Source organism: Coffea arabica, chromosome 3c (assembly GCF_036785885.1).
Source record: "Coffea arabica cultivar ET-39 chromosome 3c, Coffea Arabica ET-39 HiFi, whole genome shotgun sequence".
In the NCBI taxonomy this organism is placed as follows: Eukaryota; Viridiplantae; Streptophyta; class Magnoliopsida; order Gentianales; family Rubiaceae; genus Coffea; species Coffea arabica.
This window is the reverse complement of record NC_092314.1, coordinates 33,696,631-33,716,817: the sequence shown is the minus strand read 5'-3', so window position 1 is coordinate 33,716,817 and position 20,187 is coordinate 33,696,631. Positions and strand designations below refer to the sequence as shown.

The window sequence follows — 20,187 nt, the reverse complement described above, 5'->3', positions numbered from 1 at the left end:
TGCACAATACCATTCCATCATTAAGTTCTGGATTTGCTACTCGTGATTAATTTTGGTCAATTGTGATAATTTACAACGTTGAATAAGGAGGACACTGGCATTATTGTGCTCCATCCTGCGCCTTCGTCAAATCCACTCTAGATCATGCACAAATTAATGTCAATCATTTACCACCCAAAAAAAAAAAAAAAGAAGGAAGTTTTATAGAGCAAAAGCCAGGACATCCGGCTGCTGCGGTTGCTTATGATGATTTGAAGTGGGCTACCCTCAATCTGCAACCACAGGGACGACCTGTAGGCCGTATTTGGTATGAGTTGAAGTGTGGAGTTTAAGCGACATGGCAATGACAAAAGAGAAAGCGAAAAGGAAGAACTGCTCCTCATCAAATTACGTAACTTGAGCATACAGATTGTGCAACCCAGTGAATCAACCACGTAAATTCCTTTTACGACATTTAATTATAATCAGTGAAGTAATACCGAACCAGCCTACTATTAAGGACTTGAAATTAGCATGCGCCGGAAGGCCCGGAACTGCAAGTATAATTGGCTAAACTCGGACATATAGTTCTGGGAGTTTTTTTTTTTTTCATTATTAGTTCACAAGTAAATATCCAAATTCTCTAATACCAACTGGAGGTGCAAGTTTGATTCATGCATGTGGTGCCTTAAAAAATTCTGGACCAGACCTTCACCCTTGAGTAAGAGTCGGATTCTGTGAACGCTCCCTGAATTGAATCTAAGTTAGTTTCACTAATAGCGGAGATACCGGATGCTCAAAGCGAAAAAAAATCCAAATTCTAATAGTCCCAGTATGCACAATGTTAGGGCGAAAGAAAAAAGAATAGGTCCTCAAGCCCATGACTGGATCAGCATGCAAGGCATAAACAAACAACTAGATTTATGGTAGGTTGTTTTCTCTATAGGTTTGTCAAGGATAATGTAAGCTCAATCAAGAATTACTAACATAATTGATGATTTACAAATAATAAACTTTAATCTTTACTCGGATACCACATGTTAAACATAAAGGGTAGGATCCTTGGTTTAAACTTGTAAATTATAGGTAATAAAATTAGGGGGTATCTTAATCTAGTAACATCAAGTACTCAATTGTTAGTCCATCCAAAATATTCGATGACCATCTCAACACAATGAATTGAAAAATACTCCAATACAGGATCAATTGGTATTACTTAACAGATGTTAGTTAACAAATGCTCCAACACACGATCAATCAGTGTTACTTGATCTTTCCTCTCCGTCTTTCTATTATATTTGGGTAAGTGACAGGTAAACTAGCAAATGACTTAGGATAGAGAGAGGGACCACAAGCCTTTATATATAAAAATTAGGACAGCTTTTCATCATGGAACTAGAGTTGCAGATAGACTCAACCTATTATTAAATGGTCATAAAAGAGTCTAAATACGTCTGACATAAATCTCCTTATTTCCTTCAATTATCTATTCATTTCAAAATTTTGTAACTAACTATCCATATATATTTATATAGCTATTTATTTCTCTAATTAATGAGAGATTATCTTAATAATATTGTGTGTGGTCATATGGGCCATATAAATACTCTTACCATTAATTCCAATCTAGCAAAGAGTTTTAAAAAATAGGAGAGTAGAAAAGGCTAGTTATATGAGTTTGTTCAAATCATAGGTTGATCAGTTGTGGGTTGATCGAAGTATTGCAATTTAATGGTCGCACATGTTTTTTGTAGAAGTAGCTGAAAAGAAAATGAATTAATGAATTTTTTTAGGGGCGGTTTTTATCTTATCACTGAATTGAATTTTGTATTATAACTTCTCCAAAATTGTTTGTAGTTTGTTAATCACTCCAGATATATGGTTAACTCTGGGAAATTTCTCATAAATATTAATCATATGTATTTTTTTTGAATTTGTGAATAAATTGGCTTCTGTTTGATTTCCTACTATTAAAATAAACAATTGCCTGTTGAGTTAAATAAGTTGACAACATTCAACTTGAATGAAATGAAAAGGCTGTTTTGTGCATTTGGCCCTTTTAAAAAACCAAAAGTAGATTTTTCTCCTTTTATATAAATTTGAAGGATAGAAACGCATTTAAAAACTTTTTAACCATGATGGAATATCAAACACAGGAAAGATGCTTTTTGCAAATATGCACACAAAAGGCCTTTGTTTGCTAGATCAAATTTTTGAGGCAATCTTATTTCTCATTATGAGTTTTCTTTTTTTTTTTCCCTTTTTTTTGTGATGTCTGGTGAAAACCCTGTGTTTTATTTTTGAGGAAATAGAAAAGCAATTCATTGCTTAGCAATATTTAGGCTAATTAGTCCTCCTATACTCATAGTGCTGAAAATTAATAAAGAAGGTCAAATGCATATTATAGTTCTTCACTTAACAAATTTAGAACACTTTTCATTATATAATTCCTCAATAAAAGGCGAACTCATTTACATTTTATAAAGGGCAACGAGAATTCTTAACTGCCACTGGTTCAAGAAAAAAAATTGTACTAAAAAAAAAATCAAACCAATTGAGATTTTACCTCGAACGCCATTAATGACACTACTGACATTCTAACCTGCTCAATTTTGTGTTAATCTCCAGAACATCATTGTTAGAATAATGTACAAAGTTCACACCCATTAACACAGTTGATAAGTTCAAAAGGTATAATCTTGAACTAAGCGCATATAGTAATTACTCAGTTGAGGGACCATATATACCTCTACATACACAAAATCCCAAGCAGCAGCAACTAGCAATTTTTTACAAGGCATATTAAATACAAAAACACCACCTGGAAAAAGCAAATACATGAAACCAGTACAACAATTTTCAAGATGAAACTAGAAGCAGTTCCATCAGAAAATATAGTCTGGCAGCAGCAATGGGAACCTTGCTACCTGTGCTTCAAAAGGGCTACTACTTGGATCTGTCAATCTGCAGGACACGAGGAAGAAAAAATATAACAAATAAAAAGAGTAATTATTGAGAAGTCAAGCAACATCCAAACATTGAACCATCATAACGGCATCAATCCCCAATGCAACAACATTTCAGTCTGCTGCGAGTCAAACAAACATCAAAGCCAAAGGAAAGATACAGCAAAGTTGAACACATGAAGCCACGGTAACTTCAAAGTTCCACATATTTCATTGAAAGCTGCAATGTCCCCTGCCCAACCAGCCAAAAGAAATGAAATAGTTTTTTCTACCAGTCAAGAGACTTGGTTCGATGCAATGACGACATCAAGAGACCTGAAGAAACTATAACAAAATCTGGTCCCAGATAGCTTTTTCAGATACCTGACCTATATAAATTCTTTTTTAGCTTCCATCTTAAATACTGATATCATTAACTAAAAAACACTAGACCGTACAAAAGGCGGAAGAAAGGTCTGCCATCCAAATGACAGGTTTAGATACAAAATATCGCCCTACAGTGACTTGTCGAAATAAAAAATCTCATGGAAACACAATAACTATTAGTCTTTCAGTTACTTGGAAATTGCATAGTTTTGATGCACCAGAATGCATCAATTGGCAAAATTTAACAACTTTCCCTTGCGTAACTTACAGACAGGATCTATCTATTTTGCAACTTCCCATTAACCAGCCCTGAATGTAAAAGGAAAAAAGTTCTGCATTACTAGTAAATTCTACTTCATTCGTTTTTTCTTTTTCCCCTTTTCACCTGAATTTAAAGCAGAACATATGCTGTTAATAAGAATAGCTTCAGAACCATAAATAAGTACATTAAAAATAATTAGGAACCAGAGTGATAGAGGTCATTGACCAAATAACAAATAAACTTGAAGCCAGTTAAGCACACCTAAGAGAACAATTCTTCAAAATATGAAAATGTGTAGTTGATAGTTGAGATACATACTTCCCCCAAGTTGCAAAAAATGATGCAAAAAGAAAGAGCAACTACTCTGCTCATGCAGTTAGCACACACCTCAAAAAAACCGAAAATCAAAGATTTTTAAAAATGCATTCAAGCATTTGCTTTGCACTCCTGGGATGTTAAATAGCCTATTCGGTAAATAGATAGGTGAATTTCAGGGTTTCTTAAGTTGGGAGTCTATACTATGGGATTAAGGTTTTTTCTGAATCCTTTAGTAAATATGGGCATTTCAGCAACTCCAAATTTAGCAGCTTTTAGCATTCAGACATAAAGTCGAATGAGGAATCGTCTGTGATTTGGAATCAGTGTCAGGACTAAAAAAGGAGTCCAGCTCCTCTTGTCAAATTCAAATTGAGGTAAACTTTGGTTCAGAGTCAGTTGTTATTTTACTTCTTCACTGACAGAAGACAGATTTTCTTACCACACTCAAATTCCAACAGACTTGATGTCTTCTTGGGGTTGTGGTACAATGTAGCACTCAGTGTGATGCCTAAAGGTTCCCATCAGTGATTCCTAGAACTCCTTATTCATTCTTGTTCCTAATCTTAAATCTTCCGTGGTTTCTCTTCGCATTTTCTGTTTTGGTTCTTGGTGATCTTAGTTCCTTCACTTCTCTGTCATGTATGCATGAGATGTAAGCCTTACACAAAGTCAATCTACAAATGTTGGCATACCAACCGCTTTGGTGCTGCATCATATGTCGTAGTATCTAATATTATTAATCCTAACGAGAGATATTATTGCTCAATCTGTGTCTTTTTGTCAGTGGAATCACATATATACAGAAGTAGAACAAATAGATTAATGAAGTGAAAATCTAAACATTCATACTACCGACAGTCAACTTGGTTTACCTTCCGGGAACAAAGGTGAAACAGCCTTCAATAGAACCTGGCAAACTTGATAAAAATGTGCAGCTCTCGTAAATGAATTCTTCCTCTCCTGGACGTAGAAGCGGAAACTGTAGGAAAGAAGCATAAACAATAAATCTCAGAGCAAACCTTTCACCTGCATTTGCCTGGTTAAACCACCAACTTAAGCATAACTGTGCCCAACATGATGGGAGTAAAAACTAAGCATAAACGTTAAAACCTTTCCATCACTGGGAAAAGTCAAAACTAAAGGCTTGTTCTCAAATGCTTCAGATGTTCAAAAGCAGAATCAGAAGCCAAAAGCACCTCTCTTACTGCTTCTGATTTTCAGCTTTTTTACCCTTAAAAATGATGAAAGAATTTGAAAACCAATTCAGAACAGAATAAATTAGCTTTTCTAAAATCAGGTGTCTAGAATCATTGATAACAGCAAGTAACAACTGGTGAATATCATGAGAACCAGGAAGAATAAAATTTTCACCTTTCCAATAACAGCTTCACCATTTACATTGTCTACAACAGCATCACCAATACGGATGACCCAGTGTCTCCAATAGAGTTGGCAAGAGCCAAAGTTCATACCACTGATGATGCATCCCTCAGGTGAAAGAGACATACGGACAGTATAAGCAAACAAATATTTTTCATCTTCATCCTCAAGGTTACTGCCCTCGGGCACAAATACAGCAGAAGCTCGAACCTTAAGAAAACATCAGAATTTTCAGCTATACGGAGCAAAGCTACCAGCAAAAATAGCAGTCAAAGAAATAACACCAGATTTAGAGAAAAAACTAGGGACATCTCAAGACATACATCAGTTTATACAATCTTTATGACAAGAGCCAAACCACCAATAGATGGGGAAATAAAATACCTTTACACCATTTGTTATAGCAGTGCAACAAAGAGGAGGTAATTCTGGAAAAAGGTTGATGCCTCTGAGTTCATCATCTTGACGTACTTTAATAATGCCACTTTCCAAGCGTCGGCAATGTTCTTCCAGCCACAATAAAAGAGCATCTTGCACCTGACTACCTTTTCTGTCATTTAGTAAACTTATCAATGATCCTGGTACACAAGGAATCATTTCCCCATCTGTTAAGAGATTCCGTGTACCCACATGAAGTTGGCCACTTCAACAGTTTAGGAAGAAAGTCTTCTCCCTGTAAGTGCAAGAAGCTGCAACAACAATATATTTGGGTCTGCCGTTTAATAATAGCTGTTGTATATAATCCTTTGTTTCCTCAACTATCTGTTCCAATGGCAACAGAAACACATTGACCTGGTGGTCATAAAATGAGTAGCCTCCAATAAGACCCAACAAACTCTGAGGCACACGACCAGTTAAATTATCAGCATTTAAGTCTTGGCCATCACAGAAACGATAAAGAACCCTGGTAGGAAGAGGCAGTTTTACTTTCAAACTCATCTCCAAAGCATTTATTTCCTCCTCTGATGCACCTCTACGTAAGGTAGCCAATATTTCTGGGAAATTTGCAGCAAACCAGTTTTTAAGTCTGTCCCAACATCTTTTAACCCGCATCACCAGGGGCCATGGATACATATGAAAAGCATCACGCCATGTTCCATAAGCTTCCTGTGGATAAAATAAAGTGTAAACATATAGCTCTAGCCTACATAAGAAAAGATTACATTGGTCATAAATAACACCAACAGAATCCCCATAACTTTCAGACAGCCTACACGGCATATGAGATGCTTACTTCAAGTCAAATAACAAGTGCTATAGTTTCTACTCATGCCAATAAATCAAATTGACAAATTAAAATTTTTAGTTCTGAAGGGAACAATTCCTGGAGTACTCAAGATACCTTATCATGCATGCAAATGAAAGTGACACACAAAAAGGCGAGAGAGAAAGAGTATACAGAATGAGTTCTCCTATTAAAAAAAACAGCTAATGAGAGAGTAATGATCTTATTTGAAGCCCAAAGGCACATGCATAAGCAAGTATAAGGTCTTCAAAAGGAATCAAGAGAAAATAATTTTCTATTTCTTTTAGAAAAGTGCATAACTTCTTGTTATTTTGACAGTGGTACAACACTGGCCTTATTAGTAGCCAAAGAAGTATGGTGAAATGACATCTTTAAGTTCTCTCTTCCTTCTTCTTTAAAAGAAACTAAATAGTTGCAATCATTCCAAAAGAACTGACTATCAATTTAAAATGCTATAACATTACTCACATGAAACAAAGACAGATTGATTGGCTTAGCGTGCAATGTCACAAGCATATCTTCAAGTGTATGCGGTGAGATGACTTCATGAGTGTGCCAACCTTATTTTCAGTTAATCCAAATCAATGGGGTAGAAAATTCGTCTTCTTCAATTTACGTAGATAATTGCTACATTTTCTCCATCTTTTTGCAGATTAAACATTCCTAGTTTTTCCTACCTCTTTTGAAGTGATTAAACAGTTGCAATCATCCCACGTATAACTGACAACAAATTTTTAACGCTTTCACATTAGTCCCATGAAACAGAGATAGTTTAATTCGCTTATTGTGCAACTTATAAATGGTGAGATGAGCTCATGGTCTGCCAACTTTCTTCAGCTAATGCAAAGCAATAAGATAGAAAGCACCTCTTCTTCATGTCACATAAATAATTGCTGCATTTTCTCCTTTTTTTGTGCAGATTAAACATTCCTAATAAAAGATCTACATGGTATGTCATCATAAAAAATCTGGACAGGGTGTTCGCTAGGGTAGAATTCCATCACCTTGCTTATCCAGAAACATCCCTCAAAGAAACTATGACTAAAACAATGGAAAACAAACAAAACATAAACAAATAAAGCTCCAAACATTAAATACCAATCTGGGAGCTAAATGAATACAAAACAGACAAAAATTCTTCTAGATACATACATGGATGATAATTTTCAGTTCCAAAACCGTGAAATGAAGCTCCAACCAATTTCGTCCATGGCTCATGGACAATTTCCACAACTCCTCTAAACCCCCTTAAGAAAGTAAAATATAACCCAGATGGAACAAACCAAGTGAACTCACACATAATTAGATCTGCTTCTAAAGAAAAGCTTCCATAGCCATGGCTGCCATACAATTAACACTAACAAATTCTTACAAGTTAGAAGGCCATAGGAATCTCTTATTAATACCTTGAACTCTATATATACAACTAAACACAATTACACAGATACCAACATAAAAACCAACTTTGGTCTTATGCTAACACAAAATAGTGTGCATTTTACACAAGAGCCAATACATAAGACATTTATAAACAGAAGAATTGTTATCAGCACCCTCATGTTTGTTAATTTCAATCGTCTTGATTTTAGACATGTAAAAATATAAAAAATAGCCCCTTAATTTCACTTTAATTACAATTTAACAGCAAGGAAGTTCCCATGAATACAAAAAAAATGGGGATAGTTTTTGTCCAATTAGAGGAATTTTATTGACAGACATGGGAGTTCCAATAATATTCTCAATTAAAACAAACAGCTAAAAATTTTCCCTTTTCACTAATTTTCTTCACCAAAATCAACCCAATTTCCAACCTATATATGTGTGTGTGTGTATATATTTCCACATCATTACATAAATTTTCATACATTCGCATATATAAAATTGCATAAAAGCTGAATTTTTTTGCACTTTTCATTAAGTTTTTCCTTTATCAAAATTCAACCCAATTTTCCACCAAAAATTTTTTTTTCTCATCATTAACTAATTTTCACACTTTCGCAAGATGCATACAAGCTGAAAATTTTACCCTTTTCACTAATTTTTCCTTCATCAAAATTCAACACAATTTCCACAAAGGAAAAAAACACACACACACACGCACACAAGTTCTCCTTACTAAATTTTCACATATTCGCATACAGAAAAATGCATAAAAGCTGAAAATTTGCCCTTGTCACTAATTTTTCCTTCATCAACATTCAATTCACATCCCCACGGAAAAAAAATTTTCCACATCATTACCTAAATCTTCACAAATTCACATACGCATAATGGCCGAAATTTTTGCCCTTTTCACTAATTTTTTCTTCATCAAAATTCAACCCAATTTCCAACAAAATCACTAAATCTCCAAATGATTACATAGATCCAAAAAATGCATAAGATGAACAAAAATTTGGACCTTGAAGGTAGCAGTGGGGTTGCCGACGGGGTCAAGTGGCGAATTGAGCTGAAAGTCATCGGAACAAAATTTGGACCAAAGGGAATCGTCGTCGGAAGCCCATGTCCGAAACCGTCGGCTCACGCAAGCCACTGATGCGGCGTCGTTTGGTGCAAGTTTGGAGAGGATTACGTGCATCGCTAATCCCCCAACGCTTTCCAACGTGGCCATTTTATTTTTGCTCCTTTTCCTTTTTCCAGATAAGTTATACTAATCCAATTCAATGAGGAGAATTTGCATTTCTCTTCTCTGTGAAATGAATTATGACTCGGTGAACTACTTCCGGTGAACTCGGAAGTAGACGAGTGTCAGTAGTTAGTCGAGTGACTAGTGAATTTGAGGGGTGGGCATCCAAACTTACGGAAACAAGCTTTGGCTTGGACCGACTGCTGGAGCTACTCCGATCGGATTAGTCTTTTTAGGATATTTTTGAAAAATTTTATTGTAATAATATTTTTAGAGTATTTTTTAAGATATTTTTAAAAAAAAATTTAAAATATTTAAGAGTAGTAGAATTTTAAAATATTTTTTAAAATATTAAAAAGTTTTAGATTATTTTTTAAAAATTAAAATATATTTTAGAGTACTTTTTAAAAATTTTTATAGTATTTAAAAAATTGAAGGGATCCAAATTAATGTCAGTAGACATTTTCTCTACAATGGAGAATTAGTTTTGGTCCTAATGTATCACATGCGTGGAACAAATTCCCTATCTATTTAATAAAGCAAATGTAATCCCCAAGTTATACAATTTTATGCAAAATTGGACAATTAACCAATTTCTTCCAACTTCTAATAGCATAATGGCACGTGCGGTCACGTGTCAGCACTTAAAAGCAATTTTTTTAAACTTAAAAAAAACTCTTTAAAAAGTCAATTATTGTAAATTAGACGAAAAACCTACTATTCTACTTCAAACGAATCAAAGAAGTGCTATTGCGCTGTTTCCATTCACCAATAGCCTATCGAAAACTAGGGACCATCGACTCTAGCAAACATTAGACTGTCAAGAGTTGCCTCTCTATCTCTCATGCATAAAACACATACTACACATATTGAATCCTAACAAAAATATAGAAAAAAGCAAAAAATGAAAAAAAAAAGAACCTTCAAGAATTAAAAACATGCTCTTTTTGGGGATAATTAAAAGGGAGCAGATAACATGATAATTGGCCTAAAATAGATAAACTTTTCTCGAGTTAGATTAAAGGGCTTCCATAGCTGATTTCATTAATGCAATAGCTGAGTTCATTGCAACTTCAATATACTTCTTGGATGCATTTTGTAGCTGCTTTTTCCAAAGACTTTCCACTTTCAGCTACATTAACTAAGCTATCATCCTCAGCCTTGCAACCTCTATTCAATATTCATTTCCTCTCCTCGAACCGTCGAAATTCCAAACTGTTAAAATCTAGTTCAAGAAGCTCTCCAATGATAAAAAAAACTAACTATTAAAATCTAGCCGTTGAATCTGTGAGACGGTCGAACCAAATGCTTTGTGACCAAACCATACATCTGACATCCTATTGAACGATCGATCAAAATATTTTACTGTCCAACAAATACGTCCAAAAAAGATCAATAGCTTCTTAATTTTTGCATTTAAATTTCAGATGGCTAATAGAGTGTGGTAGCTTCTGACACCTTTATCCGATGTCATTTGTTTCAATGTTCGGACAGCAACCCTTCATTATGCTCCAATGTTATGTCCAATGATAGGGATATTTCCATTGTGATGCTTCAAATGCCCGATCAAGTAATTGTGCGTCCGACCTGAGCGATAATTTTCATTCCTTTCTATTTTTCATCCTTTCTTTTCCCAACTATTTGAACATTTATTCTAACAAAATTCTCACTAAAAACATTAGTCCAAATCATCATTTTGATTTGTTAATCATCAAAACCAAGAATTAATTGATCTAGATCTTCAATATCACATTTTTTTGATGATGACAAACAAAATGATGATTTTTTTTATCAAACAAAATCAAATAGGCTCCCTTTTAATCTACGATATTTTAAAGATCAAAAAATAGAATTCAAGTAAACTCGCCCTAAATACAAACCTAACATTCAAAGAAATATCATTCAATTTTCTCCCCCCCTTTTGATATCGTCAAAAATAAAATATGTAAACATTAAGAGAAATTATTCACGAAGAAAGAATTGCAAGTAACTCCCTCTAAAATCAAGCACATTGTATATTCTAGTTCCATAACAAAATGGCTCCCATAAGGTAAAGGATTGGACTCTCCCTCAATCAAGGCAGTATTTTCAATCTCATGATTCCCCTTTAATTAAGGCCCTGTTTACTTTCACTATCATATCTCATCAAATATCTTTTTCTCTTAATAATCATGTAAATCAAGTAAGCACAAAGGGATAATTAATATTCAAGGAGTTATTCCCTTCAAAAGCATACCATCAAGTACATTCAAGGGCATTTACGTAAAGGATCATTTTTAAAGTAATTTTAGCTCATACTTATTATAGTTCCTCCTATTTCGACAAATGTAACAACTTTTTGATTTTTGTGAGGCTTAGAGCTTGCTTATATATCCAACTTATCTAATTATAATTGAAGATTTGAAGTTTACTAGATAGATACCTAACTCATTTTCTTATGAGATATCAACATTCATAAATATAGCATTTATGTACATAACTGTAGAGTAACATCACAATCATTTTACTTGCACAAAATAATATGCTAATTTTAACTAAATTAGGGTAGATTGCTTTCACACTTAAATAATGAGATACATTATATTTAGTCGTTAAAATATGTCAAACTTAGATAACTAGCATAGTCCATATACAAAAATCATATCAATTTAACATAAAAGATTTTCATCTACATAAGCTCTTTTGAAAAAAAAAAAACAAAGAAAGCTCCCCTTTTTCTTTTGCAAGTTATGAACTAATTTAGAAAATATTGGGGGTTATCACAATCAAACATTTATATGTCCAATCAATTCAAATCACATTTTTGCACATAGGACATGTATGCATAAAACATGTGATTTATCCTCATAAGAGTGCAAAATAGGTTACATCATATAATTTAGGACATAAATACCAGTAATTTAAAATACTTAAGATTTGAGGCAAATATAATAATTTAACTTTTGAGAACATATCTTATTATAGGCATAACTTTTCAACTACTTGGAAAGATTATTACCGCTATAGTTTTCCATCTTCACCTTTCACTATTTCACTCAAGTTCTTTGAGCTTTTAACTCTAAGTGAAATTTTGTACCATATTTTAAGATTCATTTGGATCAATTTCTTCTAGAATACCTACACGAGAAATTACTTTTGATATCCTTTTTTTATTCATAGGAGTTAGTTGTATCCTTCAATATCCAAATGATTTTCATTCCTATATTGATATTTCTTTTACATAACAATTATTTTTCATATTGATATATTGACAACAAGAATTATACATAATATCATGATTTTTAATATGAGAGAATTTTATAAAGCAAAGACCATCCTTTTTAAAAATAGTACAATTTTTGTTAACAATTGTGTTCCTTACCTTTTTCTTTTCAAAAAAAAATCGTGTTTCTCTTTTTGAAGAAATTTACTGAGGTCATTCATTCTTTTTTTCAACAAATTTTGTTCTTCCTTAATTTTTTTCATAAATTTTGTTTTCTCATCTAACTTTCTTTTCAAATCATCCTTGTTTTACATAAAAAGTTAACTCTTTTTTCTCTTCAAATTATCATTTTCTTTTCTCAATCTTTTATTTTCTTGACAAAGTTTGAAATTTTTACTAAACAAAGCTGACAGGTGTCGAGCCTGTACAATAATAAATAGCTACTTGAAAAAAATATAATTTTTGTATATAGTGATGAGTAAGTTCGAATCCACAGGAACTGGAGATAATTTGTTTCTTCTAGAATTTAGAATATGGGGGGATTTTTATAAAAATATGAATAATTAAACAAATCAAATAAAAAGTGGTAACAAATAATTTACTAAAATTGAATCAATAATAAATAAACTCTAGCCAAGAAATAACTTCAGAAATGGTTCACTTAATTGATCATGGATGCAATAATAATTTCATTCACTCACTGATAAATAAGTTATAACTGTCAAACAAGCGATGACAATCAATTTCTCCTTACTTATCGGTGATCAAGGTACGACTGTTAATTACTTTTCTAATCAAGAAATAACCCTAGGTACGACCGTAGAGTTCAATTTCCTAATTACCTTAAGAATTCGAGAAACCCTGTTTTAACCAAATAACACACTACGAGTGTTATTTTAAATTAGCCCATATGTTTCCCTGACACAAACCGAATCATGTCAGTCACCACTAATTTAAAGCAATTAAACAATTATGGATTTAATTGCTCTAATTGGTTTTAGGTTGTTAGATTAATTAAATATTGGGTGCCCTTGATATTCAAATAAAATAGTAACCATAAGAAATTAAATCAGAGAACATACGGATACCAGTAAAATAAAAGAAATAAAAATAATCAATTTGATATCACAATTTTAGATGAACCAAATCCTCCGTTGTTCTTTGGCTAGAAAAGAGAATTAGCAGCACATCATTGAGAAGAAGCTGCGTGAATTCATTGAGAACCTTCGCATCAGCGTTCGATAAAGAAAACTCACTAAGAAGAAAAAATAAAGCCAAGTGGCTCTCGGTTGTAACTGCTCACCATCCGAGTGTCTATTGTAATCCTTATTTGATTTCCTATCAAGTCCTAATATTTTGGCCATCCATTAGCCAACCAAAAATAAAATTCTAATTGCAAAAGGAAACTTCTCCAACTAATGCTAATTGTTTCCTAATAAAATATCTAAGAAAAATGGTAATTTCCTAATCTTCCGCTAATAATCCATATAGACTCCATCTTAAATTGGAAAACTCTTGAAAAATCACCTCTTTCATATCTTTTTGCTCCACCTTCCTACAATTAGTACCAAATACTAAATATAAGTAGAATCTATCAATTAATACAATATTCGTTAGAATAAAAGGAAAAACTGAATGACAATTTCACACCCTATCAATTTCTCCCACATCCAAACCATGCTTGTCCTCAAGTATGAAAACAATAAATCAAGCAATCAAAATTCAAACAATGGCTATTGCTCAAATCTTCTATTGCCAAGATACAATTAAAATACATGTCAAGTATTAGTGGCTAATCTCTAAGAATATTGTAATCCTTATTCGATTTCCTATCAAGTCCTAATTTTTTGGCTGTCTATTGGCCAACCAAAAATAAAATTCTAATTGCAAAAGGAAACTTCTCCAACTAATTCTAATTATTTCCTAATAAAATATCTAAGAAAAATGGTAATTTCCTAATCTTCCGCTAATAATCCATGTAGACTCCATCTTAAATTGGAAAACTCTTGAAAAATCACCTCTTTTATCACTTTTTGCTCTACCTTCCTACAATTAGTACCAAATACCAAATATAAGTAGAATCTATCAATTAATACAACATTAGTTAGAATAAAAGGAAAAACAATCATAAATTGAATGACAATTTCACACCCTATCAATTTCCCCCACATCTAAACCATGCTCGTCCTCAAGCATGAGAACAACAAATCAAGCAGTCAAAATTCAAACAATGGCTATTGCTCAAATCTTCTATTATCAAGATACAATTAAAATACATGTCAAGTATTAGTGGCTAATCTGTGAGAACCCGTAATTTTCTTAATTTCTAAGTTTTATTTTATCCTTATGGCACGCCTTTCCACATTTTCTTTATTCGGAAAATTTTAAAAATAATTTTTATGAGCAAATATGTTTTTTTTTTAAATTATTTTTCTAGTATAAGTTAGTTCATGAGGTTTTAAGAGTATATACCAGATGTGGGACCCACTAGTGCGGTAAGTTTGATATAATTCGGCCGACTAAGTTAAGTTTTGTATACCGGGTTTAATTTATCAGATGTTAAGAGATAATTAGAGGTTACCTAGATGGATTATCATTGGAGAGACAAAAGGATAGAGTTGCATTAAAAAGGGTGACAAGTGTCACCTTCCTATTCAATCTTAACTTTGACTACTATTCATTGACCCAAAATCACCTTCATTCATCATCATCTTGGCTGAGCACCTTGGAGAGAAAAAGAAAGAAAGCTTCCAACTTGTTTCTTCATTTCTTGCTTTAATCTTACAAACCAACCATTAAAACTTCGATTTCCTCCATAAAAACCATTAGCTAGGTAGGTTTGAGGAAGTTGGTGGAGTTGTTTGGGAAGCAAGAGACCTAAGCTACAACCTTTTGGGAGGTATCAAGGTATGGTGTGTAAAGATTCCTTGTTTGGTTCCAATAATGGCTAATTCATTTGTGGGTTATTTCATGACTTTTGGTAGAGATTGTGAAATTTTTATTTTTATTCATAATTTTTCTGTTTTATATGTTTAATATTGGTTGGCCATGGATGATGGCTTGGTATGGTTTAGAATGAACTTATGGACTGTTAAGTGTAGCTATTTGCGGAAAATTTCAGTTTTGTGCGGAAATTTCGGCTTTAGGGTTCCAATTTTTCTTGTTCTGTCTGGCTTTATTTAAGCATGTTAGAGGCTGAATCAGCTTTAGATTAAAACATGAAAATTGTAACAAATGATGTTAACTAGCTGGCTACAAAATTTCAGCTCAAACGGAGCAGGGTATCTTGTGAAATGATGGAATTGCCCCTACTACCCTGTTTCTGTCAAAAATGATAATCAGCCGCTGTAAGTGGTTAGTTTGACCAGGAATATTACCAAATTGGTTGTCAATGTCTTCTTAAGAATTATAGCCTTGTATCTTAGCTTTCAAATGGCTTTGGAATTACCTGAATCGGAGTTGTGTGTGCTGAGATGTGATTGAACGAATCAGGACTGCTAGTTGAATTTCACAGTGAGCTTCGAACTGGAAAATCTGGGGTTGTTTTGGTAAATTTGACCTAGTGAGGGTGAGAACTGGACTAAGTAGTCTTCATCAAAGTTATACCCCTCTGTCTTAGCTTCGAAACGGTATGACTTTCACTTCAATCCAATAAAGCGTAGTTTCGGTTATGTCCGATACGCTAAGTAGCGGTGAATCTGCCTTTTTGGTTTCTTAGCTTAAAGTTCATTTCCGGTCATTTTCCTAGCTAAATCTTGTACTTGAATGACTTTGAGCCTATTGAACGGCTGTTGTGATGAATTTATATTGTGTGTGACTTTGGAATTGATTGAGGAAAATAATGAAGCCATAAGTGGCTGGAAAATAAGTAAATACAGAGGGCATGCTGCCCAAAATTTTAGGGCTACGCGATTCTTTCAAGTTGAGTTGATCTTGGTAAAAATGATGGGTTTTGGGAGTTGTTTGTAACCCTAGGATCAACTGTTATTCTTTTTGCTCAAAAATCATATTTTATTCTTTTGTACTAGTACTTAACCTGGAAAGGCGTACGACATGTAGTCGAGACTCATTTATGCATTCCATTTACTGGATTTGTGACTGTGGGAACCATAATTGTTTACCTTGGTTATTCTAGGGTTTCTTGGTGATTAGAACCCTACTTTGGTTGAAACTTTTGACGTATCCTTGCTTTAACTGGTGAGTGCACCACTCCCCTGCATTATTGCTAAACTGATTTTCTGTACTTGCAAATTGCTATTTGAATGTTTTTCCTGACTGTTTATCCTGCATGAGACGAGGGTGTACTTTATCACACTCGTTCTCTTACCTGTACTGAACGAACTGGAATCTATTACTTGTACTTGTTATGTATTTGAACTTGTTACTTGCACTTGTTATGAGATTGTTTGGAATTGTATCCAACGATCTTCCTGTTAAACTTGAGCTCAACCTCATGGGGAGTTAATTAAATCGAGCCAGCAAGGGTTTGGTCGAGATAATTGACAATCCATGGGTACCTGTTCTTGGGGAATCTTTGGGTATTGAGACTCTTGATTCCGGTATACTCGAGTATTACCATTTCTGTTCCTGTTTGGCCGGGCCTGGTAGAGGGTATGTTTAGTGAACGGGGTTTTGGCGTTAAAGTGGTGTTCTACTGGACTGCTTGAGTGTGTCAATTTTATTTTGTTATGAGCGTGAAAACAGTTTGGAAAACCTGTTGAAAAGATGTGTAAAATGGGTTTTGGATGAGTAGTTCTTACTTTAGTATATTAATTTTTGGCTTTTGGAGAATGATGTGTAGTCTAACAATAACTTTCTGTGCTAAATTGGAAACAAGTTCTCCAGGAAACTGCATTATGTGATTCAAACTCTCAATATTTCTTCATTTTATTGTCTAATCTATTGCATATATTGGGAAACATATCTTCATTTTATTTTCATTTTCTTTTGCATATCAGTAAACATGTCCACTTTTGAGATGGAAGGTTCAAGTGATTCAACACCATATTCAAGTCCAGCTCATATTTCCAACAGCTGTGAAGAATCTGGTCTTGGTATTAAGAAGAAGAGAGGCGAGTACAAGAAAAGGTCACCAGCTTGGGATCATTTTCAGCCTCACTATGTCCAAGGTGTTCGTCATGGCATATGTAATTACTGTACGAAAATGATAGCTGCTGATCCGAAGTCTAATGGTACTAGTCCTCTCTTATCCCATGTTAAATCATGTGAAACGAATCCTGCAAATAAGTCTAAGGGGCAAGGTACATTATGCTTGGGTGAGGTTGGTGGTCTTGGGGGGAATGTTAAGAGTGCACTTATTAGTTGGAAGTGTGACCCTGATGCAATTAGAAAAAGCATCGCTTATATGTTGATTGTTGATGAATTGCCATTCAAACATGTAGAAGGTAAAGGATTTCAGCATGTCATGAGAACTGCTTGTCCTTCTTTTCAAATTCCTTCAAGGTGGACAATTACTAGAGATTGCTATCAACTTTATTTAGATGAAAAAATTAAGTTGAAGAATATGTTAAGGCGTAGAGCTGGTAGAGTTTGTCTCACCACTGATTGTTGGACATCTATCCAGCGAATAAATTATATGTGTTTGACAGCACACTTTATTGACTGTGATTGGCAATTGAACAAAAGAATTTTAAATTTTTGTCCAATTAGTAGTCATAAAGGGACTGAAATTGGGAAGAGTATTGAGAAATGCTTATTAGAGTGGGGGATTGATGATGTTTTCACAGTAACAGTTGACAATGCTGCTTCAAATGACACGGCTGTGCAATATTTGGTTGAAAAATTGCAAAATTGGGGTAAATCTATATTAGGGGGAAAGTGGATTCATATAAGATGTGTAGCTCACATAATCAATTTGATTGTGAGTGATGGACTAAAAAAATTTGGGGGATCCGTTGATTCTATCCGAACAGCTGTGAGATACATTAGACAATCACCTTCTCGTTTGAAAAAATTCAAGGAATGTGCTGAAATTGAAAAAATTGACAGTAAAAGGTTACTAAGTTTAGATGTGGCAACTAGGTGGAATTCAACCTACTTAATGTTAGACAGTGCTCATAGGTTTGAGAGGGCATTTGAGAGGTTTGAGGAGCAAGATCCATATATGCTAAATGAGCTAGAGCACTTGCCAACAAAAGATGATTGGGAAAAGGCAAGATTCTTAACTTTATTTTTGGAGAACTTTTATGATCTCACAGTAAAGGTTTCTGGTTCCAAATATGTGACATCTAATAATCTTATCAATGAGCTTAGTCACATTAATGGCATCCTAAAGGAAATGGCAGAAAGTGCTAATCCCGACTTGCGTGCAATGGCAAAAATAATGAAAGAGAAGTATGATAAGTATTGGGGAAGATTGGAGAAAATGAACATGTTGATTTTCATTGCTTACATACTTGATCCTAGGACAAAGTTTGAGTACTTTGAATTCGTTGCTTGTAAAATGTATGGTGATACCGAAGGTGCTGTTGTGGCTCATGTAGCCAAGGATGCAATGTATGAATTGTTTAATGATTACAAGAGACTCAATACTCCTGCTGGATCTTCTCAATCCTCTATTTCTTCACTTTCTAGTGGATCTGAAAATAGCATCTCTTCCTTTGATGGAGAAGTCTCCAAAAAAATAAATGATAGATACAGAATTGAGTTCAAGAAAAGAAAAGTTGAACTTGGAGGAAAGAATGCTAAATCTGAACTTGACAAATATTTGAGTGAGGATTGTGAGGATGAGGATCCCGAGTTCGATATCTTGAATTGGTGGAAAGGTAATAGTCTTCGGTTGCCAATACTTTCGCAAATGGCTCGTGATGTGTTGGCTGTCCCGGTCTCTACGGTTGCTTCCGAATCTGCCTTTAGTACCGGAGGACGTGTTCTTGACCCATTCAGAAGCTCTTTAACTCCAAGGATTGTGCAAGCATTGATTTGTGCTCAAGACTGGTTTCAGGCATCCGAAAATGAGTTGAATGTAGAAGAAAAATTGGAGGATCTTGAGGAATTTGAATCTGGTAAATTATCTTCTTTTTTATTGACAAACTTGAAATATTTTTTCTATTCATAAATGCAATTAAGCTACTTCATTATTTTTTTCTTTCTTGAATAATAGGTTTGATCAAAGGAGGTGCAGAAGCCACAATTGTTGATGTTTGAATTCTCTAATGGTGATTCTGATTTGGTGCTTAATGGATTCTTATTTCCTGGAATTGTTTTGTATTTGAAATTTGGACTGGTTTGGACTGTAATTGCTGGAATTGTTTGGACTGGTTTGGACTATAATTGTTTGGACTGTAATTGCTGGAATTGTTTGGACTGGTTTGGACTGTAATTGTTTGGACTGGAATTTACATAGTGATTCTGATTTGGACTGTAATTGTTTTGTATTATTTCCTGGAATTGTTTTGTATTTCCTGCATTTACTTTGAACAGGTTTCTGTTTTTGATTTGTTATCCCGACTGTTTTTGAACAGGTTTCTGCATGTATCCCGACTGTTTTTGAACAGGTTTCTTGAAAGAAATAAGAGGGCCAAAAAAAAAAAAAAAAAGAATTCGGTGAATTCGGAATTCACCGAATTCCGAATTCAATTCGGTAGCGAATTCGAATTCGGAAGTTGCCATTTCGAAATCGAATTCGGTCGGTGAAATTGAAGCCAAATTTCCGAAAAATTCCGAATTCAACTTCCGAATTACCGAATTCGAATTCGATGCACACCCCTAACGTTGACGGAGGGTCAACGAGGCTGGATCAAGTATAGCAATAGGGATTTGGCTCCTGAGAGCCACCTGTATCCTTTACATTGTGATGTTCATTCATTTCTCGTATTTGAT

At 34.1% G+C, this 20,187-nt stretch overlaps 1 protein-coding gene across 4 annotated transcripts; it reads right to left on the bottom strand.

The window, feature by feature from the left end:
• Positions 1–2,658: 2,658 nt before the first annotated feature.
• LOC113734947 (F-box protein SKIP16-like) lies at positions 2,659–9,306 on the bottom strand. 4 transcript variants are annotated; one of them, XM_027261731.2, is made up of 5 exons: positions 8,919–9,286; positions 5,656–6,378; positions 5,263–5,481; positions 4,764–4,870; positions 2,659–3,177 (listed from the first exon to the last, which is right to left on the bottom strand). In XM_027261731.2, exons 2-5 carry the CDS (start codon positions 5,866–5,868, stop codon positions 3,156–3,158), a joined length of 561 nt encoding a protein of 186 aa, XP_027117532.2. In that variant the 5' UTR covers positions 5,869–6,378; positions 8,919–9,286; the 3' UTR covers positions 2,659–3,155. The 4 variants fall into 3 exon arrangements, 2 of the variants coding, with proteins under 2 accessions (XP_027117531.2, XP_027117532.2); XR_011841679.1 differs by having other exon boundaries at positions 2,659–2,943; XM_027261730.2 differs by having other exon boundaries at positions 2,659–2,943; positions 8,919–9,306.
• Positions 9,307–20,187: the final 10,881 nt, after the last annotated feature.